This window comes from Barbatula barbatula (genome assembly GCF_947034865.1).
Source record: "Barbatula barbatula genome assembly, chromosome: 5".
Lineage (NCBI taxonomy): Eukaryota > Metazoa > Chordata > Actinopteri > Cypriniformes > Nemacheilidae > Barbatula > Barbatula barbatula.
Window position 1 is genome coordinate 1,217,697 of NC_136769.1, and position 10,384 is coordinate 1,228,080.

Here is a 10,384-nt window from a genome sequence, read left to right on the forward strand (position 1 = left end):
GCAGTTACTGAAGTTACAGTGCAGTAGATAAGTTAGTGCAGTTATTGAAGTTACAGTGCAGTAGATGAGTTAGTGCAGTTACTGAAGTTAAAGTGCAGTAGATGAGTTAGTGCAGTTACTGAAGTTACAGCGCAGTAGATGAGTTAGTGCAGTTACTGAAGTTACAGTGCAGTAGATAAGTTAATGCAGTTATTGAAGTTACAGTGCAGTAGATACGTTAGTGCAGTTATTGAAGTTACAGTGCAGTAGATAAGTTAATGCAGTTATGAAAGTGGTCCATTAGTGCAAATGAGCATTCAGTATAGTATTTCTGGTGTGCAAGTGAGCAGTATAGAGTGCAAATGATGCTGTGTGTGTGTAAACAGTCCGGTAGAGCAGATAACATGAAGTACTGGGGTGTGTCAGTACACGATCCGTTCCACCTGCACGATCCGTTCACGCATGCGCGTAATTACGTATTAGAAAACGTCATGGTTTTCCTACACTATTTGTACCGTGACGCAGGCGATGAAACATTTGACGGCAGGCGGCACAACTTGCGGCATATTTTTTGTTTTGTAGGCTAACGTTACGTAGTTTGACCGTTCAAGGCGAGTCTGTTTTTATGTTTTTAAATGTTGCTTACGTTACCATGATTACGATGTGTTTATGTGGTTGTCAATCCAAAATAATAGAGTTGTTACATTATCCATTTTGCGATTCATTGCTGTATCATGTCTATTTACCTTACTGTGTTTCTATCTGAGGTCAGTAGTATTGTCAAAGATGGTTTGTGTCGTTTTTAATTTAATTTAATTCTGATAATACTAGTTAACTTTAAATGTAGTAATTTATTAGTATGGGTCTATATAGGCTAATATATCTATCTAAATTAGTAAAATAATCCCTTCAATGGCGTTTACTGAAACCAATAAGGAACATAACACATATGTCTAACTAGACTATAATTTACATGAAGAAAGAACTACAAACTACAATGTCAGGGGAAACATTACAGTATTTCAAACTGACTTGACAGAACGCATAGTGAAATGATACGAGGTGGACAGCACAAAGTAAATGGAGTATTGTATTTAATTTAACAGTAAAAAATATAAACAAAGTAAAACAAAGCTGCGCAAGCGTGGAACAGATCGTGCAGTGTTGTAAATCATCGCACAACTAAATCATCATTTGCGCATGAGCGGTTTCTACAACGTCGTGGTGCGCATGCGTGAACGGATCGTGCAGGTGGAACGGATCGTGTACTGACAGGGTGTATTCCAGAAAGCAGGTTATGTGACTTACCCGGGTAAGTTTAGGAGTAAGTAAGCGGATAACCTCTGCTTTCGGTTCCAAAAACGGAGGTAACTTTCGGGTTATGTAAGTAACCATAGCAACTGACTCTCTGAGGATAACCTGCTCCGGAGCAGGTTATGTTGCAGGGTTAGTTTGTTTCAGAGAGGTTTCCGAGCATGGCGTGCCTTTCGATGAGGATCCTGTGGACGTAGAGGCACAGACTATACGGGGGGTTTTTCGCCGTGAGAGGGTGATAAGACCACGTATCGATGTCTTTTCTTATCCTAACGAATATTTGCAGGAGTGCCATCGTTTTTCTAGGCAGTCGTTAATTTATTTAACAAACCTACTAAAACCACACATCTCAAACGTGACAAACCGCGCCGAAAAAATTCTTTGTATTGCTCTGCGCTTTTTTGCTACAGAGAGTTTACTCTACAATGTGGGCGATGCAGAGCATGTGGGAAAGGCAACAGTGTGTAGAGCAGTTCGTACAGTATGCATGGCACTGAAACGGTTTCTACACACTTTTGTACAGTTCCCTGGCCATAAACCTGTGCGCTTTATTAAAGAAGAATTCCACTGGGTGGCAGGTTTGCTCTCAGAAATTCTGTCATCTACTTCAATTAAATGACATTTCTTAATAGGTTTATTTTGACTGCACACACATACACGTAAAGGCTACACAGACTTTTTAAACTTGTTCTTAATCTTAATATCAGGGTTCCCAAACGTGATTGGGTGCATTGATGGCACCCACATTCCTATTAAAGCTACATCAATCCATGAGGGAGACTATGTTAATAGGAAGTCTGTGCATAGCATCAATGTGCAGGTAATGGCTATATTTTGGCTCCTTAATATTGGTGTTAGAAATAATAAACGTATTGTTCTTCACAGGTAATATGTGATGCAACTCACCTCATCACTAATGTTGAGGCAAAATGGCCTGGGTCTGTACATGATGCCAGAATATTTAGAGAGTCATCTCTGTGCAACAAATTTCAACAGGGTACGTTTTGTTAGACAAATGCTTGTAGTCTTTATTACATTTACAAAGCACCTCAAACATTACAGGACACTTCTATGGTTATTTGCTGGGAGACAGAGGATACCCTTGCCTGCCCTATATGATGACACCCTACCCTGATCCTGAGGCCGGACCACAGACACGCTTCAACCGGTCTCACAGCAGAACACGGGCCAAGGTGGAGATGACAATAGGCATTCTGAAGGCAAGGTTTCAGTGTCTGCGTGGGCTCAGGGTCACTTCAAATAGGGCATGTGACATCACAGTTGCTTGTGTGGTACTTCACAACATTGCCACAATAAGAGGAGAGAGGCATCCCCCCTGTCCTGATGAAGATGACCTTGAACAACACCCATTGAATCTAGCAGACCACAGAGATGGCAGAATGCTTAGAGACATGATTTGTCAAAATCACTTTATTTAATGTGTTCTATTTCTTTATATCCTGAAATAAAAGAGACATGACAGATTTGTATTTATTACTTTATACACACACACAAAAAATAACAGATTAATGTTCACATATGATTCTCACCTTAAGGCCAGTAGTTCTATTTCAAGGTTGGCCTTTTTATTGCCAGCCTTTTCTCCTCTAGCTGAAGCTGCATAAGGTCCATGTCCATGTCCGTTTTTTTTATTTGCCTTAATAGATGGACCTTATACAGCTCCTTTACAGACAACTAGGAAGGCAAAGTAAATAAGATGGTTGAAGGAGAAAATCTGCCACATGGTAACATTATGTAAATAAGGACAACCAGGGACAAGTTCTTACACTGCTAAGATTATGTGTAGAGGTAGATGGACCCTCATCTGCATGTACATCCCCAGCTAGATTCTGTCACAGGACAAATGACACATTTTTCACTCCATCTAAAAAGCTATGCATTGTCCATCATATGCATCATACCTCTGTGGGTCTCCTAGCACTTTCTAATTCCGTCACAGCAGATATGGTCTCTTCATCATCATCCTAAAGTGGAAATATGCAAGGTTACTTTGTCTGGCAGACAAACTGAACAGCAACTGGTTCTTAAAATGCATCACTAACAATTGTGACAGACTGTGTGGTTTCAGGAGGATCCAATAATACAATGCGTCCATCAGCAACTGCAAGAAAGAAATATACCCAATGTGTAAATTACTAAAGTATGACAGACACTGAATAAAGGCATTAGGAACATGCAAGAATAAAAAATACAGATTACTGTATACATCATTTAGCCTTCTTCCTAATGACAAGAGGTAATGATCATTTTGTCCAAACGTATGACTAAATAGTCATAAGTACTAATATGGTATACCTACATTGTACCAAGTACTGACGAAGTGCCCTCTGGAATCCCATCGACCACAGGGCGACCTTTATTAATCGAAAGAGCCAACTCCTCAGATGGGGTGAGAGGAGGTGGAGGTGGACCCCCGCCAGTTAGACGGGCCTCAGCTTTCTTTCTATTAGCTATATAGGAAGAATACTGTAAAAGTAACTTAAGACATTGATCTTACAACAGTTAAAATAAAATATTACCTTTTTGGAGAATGTTTTTGTGTTTCATTTTGACTTGGGAAAGAGTTCTTTTGGCTCCAGAAGGATTACACCTTATAAAACAAGAGGCCTAAATATTTCTTGTCAATATACATTGCACTGTATTCTTAAGAAACTGATGTAGAGAAAAGTAAATGCTTGTCGACTCATGCCACATGCTCAAAAAGACAATTGTTCAACTTTGCAAATTAACAAAATGCCATAGGCGGAGTTTGACATTCGAGCCAGGGGGGGCAAAACAAATCATTGTAGCAGCTGGGACCTGGGCTATCAATTGGGGAACACAGCACTAACACATATGGACACAACAAACATGCTAAATAAACACATATATTTATTTTTAACCCAAAGAAGAAGAAAAAACAGTACAACAATACAATCATTCTATTAGTAAACAGGTAAGCCACTTGACTTTGCATCGCATCTTCGGACACAATTAGGATCAACGCAATAAAATGCGGACCACTTTTGTTAAAATATTATCTTCAACCAAAACGAAAAGATTTTTAAAGTTTTTCTTTCCTTTTTTCAAAACACATTGTGGCAATGAGAGCGATTAAAAAACAAGTTATATTTCGCATTTTGTTGTACTTCATGAATAATTTAAAACATTTTGAGACAAGGGGAAAAAATAAAAAAGACGCCATGTGAGAGGCTACAGTATGCATAGATTGGGGCAGAGCAGGTTGCTTGGGACAGCCGTGTTTTTCTCCAAGATAATCTGTGTTTGTGTTACCTAGTGCAGCTAGTGCATCTGTGGCCGTGGGGTGAACGTCAGGACTGCTAGCGGTTGCTGCTGATCCAGAGCTGCTCGGTGTATCCTCCAAGTTCACAGCGGTGTCTGTTTGCCTGTCGTTATCATCGGTTACTGTTGTTTGTGTTGTATCTTTGTTAGATCCAGAAGACTGAATATCTGTGTCATTTGGAGCTCGATGTTTTAAAAATCCCCTTATGTCCATATTTTTGTCCATAGCTAGCTGAGAATCGCTGGACTTACGTTACTTGTCACATGACCCAGAGCCCTGAATTTTTTTTTTACTAAAGGAGTATATGAAATCAGATGTATTACCTACCACCATTTAGTTGTTTTGTTTTATTTAAGATATTTATAATATATAATTTTTTTAAAGAATGCAATTATTTTTTTTGTTGAAACAATGCAATTACCCGTTTCAGCCGCCAGGGGGGGCAATGCTCCCCCTGCCCCCCCGCAATCTCCGCGCATGCAAAATGCAAGCATATTTACAATGTTATAAAAACAATCTTACGCATTGACTCTGTCAGTTATTTTTTGCCAAGCCAATTGTCTCTCCCTCGCATATGCAGCTGTATTGCTTTTTTTCATTATAATGGGCTTGAACTCCTCATAAGCAAACTTAAAACTTCTAACTCCGCTTCGGAGAAGTACGCGGCACGTAAATTTTCACCCTTAGTTTCCATGGTGACTCCTGAATTCGGCGTTCCATTGAAAATGCCTTGATATGTTCTCCGTGCGCGCGCATTAACTCAAGGTTATTAGCAGTAGGTTGATTAAACTAACTCGACACAGGTGTTCTGGAACCGACATACCCAGAGTAAGCAGGTTTTGGGTTAATCAACCCACAGTTCAGGGTTAATCTGATGGTAAATTAACTCAGCTTTCTGGAATACACCCCTGATGTGTACAGTTCAGTCATGCATGGCAGCCCTGTAGTGCAATGTAAACAATGTTATAGCAGCATTAAAGTTAAAGGTATGAGGGGTAGTGGAATCAGTGGGGGGCAGAGTTCAGTAATGAAACAGCTCTGGGAAAAAAAACAGCGAAATCATTTCTCCTTTAAAACGTAGATGCGGATTCATTCGCAGAGTTATTACTTACCAGGACTCACCAGTGCAGATTCGACACACCGCCATATTCCCGCCCACGTTCTCTGGTTTGTTACATAGATTTGAGTGAAGTCACATTCAGCCAATCACAAGTGAGTGTTAACCTACGAGGCGAATCTGTTAGTTCAAACTAATGAGCGGGAACAGCGGCTGTTGTATTGTGTTGTAGCGCAACTGAAGTCGGGTCCTATGGGCACAGATGAAAGGTATGGACCATATATACGCGTTAAAAACAAGCTGCTGTGGTGTCGATCATGTGTGATTCGAGTATGCGGAAGTAACGGCGTTTACAGGAGAAAAGTTCAGAGCTCGCGATCACTGCAGTTGAAGCTCTGAGAGGAACGGATGATTCATGCGCGTGCACGAATATTACATGTAATATTATAATTGAACGTTTTCGATGTCCCGCGGTACAGACCCGGAAGTGACGCTCCAGGCATTGGCATGTCCCGTGTCATGAGGTTTCCCTCTGTTATTTAAAGTATTTGACGTAAGGATTTTTAACGACATCAACCCTGAACCCTGACCTCTGTGACAAGAATAGACGCGAATATTGTGCTTCAAAAGAACGTTTGAATATCTGTGTGTGTCATTGAAACACGTCTGTTTAGCACAGCAGTTCAAATCTAAGAGCAATAATACATTTGAATGTTATTTCTCATAAATATCTCGACTATACATTGTAATCTGGTGAATTAAAGTCTCAATGTCCTGCTGAAACAGCAACATCAGCAAAACCTTGTTTCCTTAAAGTAAATATACGTGTGTATGTGTGACAGTATCTTTTAAAATGGCGCCTCCGCTCCTGGATAAAGACTCATCTGAATCCTTCTCTAACATCTCCAGTTCACACCAACAGTGATTGACACCTTCAGTAAAGCTCCTCCTACATCAAACCACCAATAAATACCAGAAAGCAACAAGCAGAAGAATCACTTCAGGTGTAAGAACTGAAATCTTCACACAGTTGTTGGAGTTTGTGGAAGAGAAGCTTGAGAACACGAGAGATCCAGAACTACACACAACAGAAACTCAGAGGACTAAAGAACACAGAGGTTGGTTTCTGTTTTTAAATCTTTATTACAAATTGGATTTAAAATCTAGATAATAAATTTAGTGATTGTTGGTGGACAATAAATGCAGAAAATTAGCAATAAAATACATTTCATTAATAATATGGCTGTGATGTCCTGTTGTTTATCTCGAGAAAGGGGGACCTCTAGTGGTGTCTCTCACGTAACGTTATGTTTATTTTTGTACTATCAGTCTTGCCGTAGTTCGGATATTTATGGTGAAGTAAACGTTACGCATTTTTTCTCTCTGGCCTGAAAAACGTTTGCCTGTAAGTACAAACTCAGAGTTATGTTGTTATTGAATATTAGTAATGCAAGTAATCCTCTGTTATTGAGTTTAAGTTAATTCTAAATATGTATTTTGATCGCGTATGCTACACGCTAGCATCGTAATGGAATTTCTCATAGAAGTTAGCCTTAAGCTAACGCATGTGTTCCTGAATGCTTTTATATATTTTATATTTCATGTTCGTCTGTATCTTAGTTAAATACTGAGATGTATTTTTGTATCTTTGTAGTTTAACAGTGCTTCCTGAGTAAAGTTTGAAAGGATACACAAGCTTCATTCTTTGTCTTGGGGAAACTGTTATCTATCTGCCGAACTAATGTATCAGGCAAGACCACACACTCACACAGAAGCAGAATAATGGACATAGGTTGACCCCCCTTTCTGCTTTGTCTTTAAATAGCGTTTTTGACCCTTTTTTACACATTTTCATCAGTCTATTTTTTTATTGTCTTACTGGAAAAAACATGAATGCATTTGTTCTTCTACCAGACCAGAACACGGACGTGATGATTATAATTACAGGACATATAATTCAATGACACAACTTTTTTTAAAAATAAACATGAATTTGTTCTCTGGCTTGCACAAATAATATTTTAACATAGAAATAATAATTCTATTGCTTTTTTCTGCTGGAAATCTCATTACCGTAAAGCGTCCCGCTACATCTGAGTGCATTTTATGTTGTAATTTAAACAGAGTAAAGTTATAATATTCTCTTAGGATGTGATCATCTTATATGGCAAACACTTTTATCCAAAGCAATACTCAGTGCACTGAATGACTGTGTTCGCTGAAAATGAAACTATGATCTTGTCTTGTGATGTTGTTTTATACAATTGTAAAACTGTGTTTAACAGATAGTTTTGTTCACTTCAGATATGATGGAAGTGAATAAGGACAGTCAAGATGAAGTAAAAGATGCTGATCAGCAACATCAACGTGCACAAAGATTCCAGAAAGTTTCACTGGAAGAAGCTCTGAGAACAGGAGACAAAAAGAGTGAAAAACAGCACATGAGAATTCACACCAGAGAGAAACCTCACGCATGTCTACAGTGTGGAAAGAGTTTTACAGATACGAGTAACCTTAAGTCACACATGCGAATTCACACTGGAGAGAAACCTCACGCATGTCTACAGTGTGGAAAGAGTTTTACAGATACGAGTAACCTTAAGTCACACATGCGAATTCACACTGGAGAGAAACCTCACTTATGTCTACAGTGTGGAAAGAGTTTTACACAAACAGGTCACCTTAAGATTCACATGAGAATTCACACCGGAGAGAAACCTCACGTATGTCTACAGTGTGGAAAGACTTTTACAGATTTGAGTAACCTTAAGACACACATGAGAATTCACACTGGAGAGAAACCTCACGTATGTCTACAGTGTGGAAAGACTTTTACAGTTACGAGTCACCTTAAGAAACACATCAGAATTCACACTGGAGAGAAACCTCACGCATGTCTACAGTGTGAAAAGACTTTTACAGATACGGGTAACCTTAAGAAACACATGAGAATTCACACTGGAGAGAAACCTCACGCATGTCTACAGTGTGGGAAGACTTTTACACACACAGGAAACCTTAAGACACACATGAGAATTCACACGGGAGAGAAACCTCACGCATGTCTACAGTGTGGAAAGACTTTTACAGAAACAGGAAGCCTTAAGTCACACATGATAACTCACACTGGAGAGAAACCTCACGCATGTCTACAGTGTGGAAAGACTTTTACACAAACAGGAAACCTTAAGAAACACATGAGAATTCACACTGGAGAGAAACCTCACGCATGTCTACAGTGTGGAAAGAGTTTTACAGATACGAGTCACCTTAAGACACACATGAGAATTCACACTGGAGAGAAACCTCATGTATGTCTACAGTGTGGAAAGAGTTTTACACGAACAGGTGACCTAAAGGTTCATATGAGAATTCACACTGGAGAGAAACCTCATGGATGTCTACAGTGTGGAAAGACTTTTACACAAACACGTGACCTAAAGATTCATATGAGAATTCACACTGGAGAGAAACCTCACGCATGTCTACAGTGTGGAAAGACTTTTACAGTCTCAAGTAGCCTTAAGTCACACATGAGAATTCACACTGGAGAGAAACCTCACGCATGTCTACAGTGTGGAAAGACTTTTACACAAACAGGAAACCTTAAGACACACATGAGAATTCACACTGGAGAGAAACCTCACGCATGTCTACAGTGTGGAAAGACTTTTAGAGTCTCAAGGAGCTTTGAGATGCACATGAGGATTCACACTATATTGGAACCCTCACTGTAAAAAGGTTGCTGTACATTTTACAGTAAATTACTGGCAGCTGGTTGCCAGTAAGTTACTGTAAAAACATATTACTGTATTTCTATTTACAGCACATTTGTTATTACTGTGTTTCTGTTTACAGCACATTTGCCGTTACTGTGTTTTAATTTACAGATCAGTTGCTATTACTGTATTATTATTTACAGATAATTTGCTACTACTGTATTTTTCATTTACAGCTCATTTCGTATTACTGTATTTTTATATAGTTACTGTAGTTTAAATAAAAAAAAGGTTAGTACTGTTGTTAAATTTAAGTTCAGCTGCTTCTGCTTTACACAAGGTCATTGTATACAATCACAAGAATCCATATATACCTCTGTAGAATGTACAGTTTTAATGGTCAACATTTTCTTAACAAATTACATTCTTGTATTTTTAACATTTCAAACATTGTGAAAAAAGGAACATCCCTTCCACAACAGATTTAGGTAACACACCTTACATGAATACTTACACCACATTTACTAGACTTAATGTTGAAGGGATAGTTCACCCAAAAAATAAAAGATGAACGATCCCTCGCAAATGTTTTAATTATTGGGTGTTTGTAACACTGGTAAAAACAGAACATGCCTTTCACAACAACAGCACAGCATTTATCACATTTGTGATTGTCCACAATCGTTTTTGTCCCTCCAGTTGTGTTTTAGTAGTTTTACCAATCAAAGTCCACGTGCTCTCTAATTAAAGATGCAACATGAGGATTTAGGCGGATACTTTTTTTTCACACGTTTCCCAGACGTCCGGCTGATCTGTGTCTTTGTGTGACATTTTGTCCCTTCTGGATTAATTCTCAGAATGAATCTGGAGGTACAAGAAAAAAACATTAGTTATCAAAGCAATAATGATTCTCCAACAGTCATAATTTGGTGCAATATGAGCTTGAATAAAATGCAAAATCACTATCGTACAGTATCAGCTAAGAAAGTATTACCATTTTTAAAGGCACTT

The 10,384-nt window shown here is 38.8% G+C and overlaps 1 protein-coding gene across 1 annotated transcript; it reads left to right on the forward strand.

Moving 5' to 3' along the window:
* The first annotated feature begins 6,981 nt into the window (after positions 1-6,981).
* Positions 6,982-9,950, forward strand: LOC306894848 (uncharacterized protein). Its single transcript, XM_079457686.1, has 2 exons — positions 6,982-7,059; positions 7,309-9,950. Exon 2 carries the CDS (start codon positions 7,961-7,963, stop codon positions 9,389-9,391), a length of 1,431 nt encoding a protein of 476 aa, XP_079313812.1. The 5' UTR covers positions 6,982-7,059; positions 7,309-7,960; the 3' UTR covers positions 9,392-9,950.
* Positions 9,951-10,384: the final 434 nt, after the last annotated feature.

Bases quoted from the DNA above. Each gene is read 5' to 3' on its own strand.
- LOC306894848 (XM_079457686.1), top strand. From the start codon at position 7,961: ATGATGGAAGTGAATAAGGACAGTCAAGATGAAGTAAAAGATGCTGAT.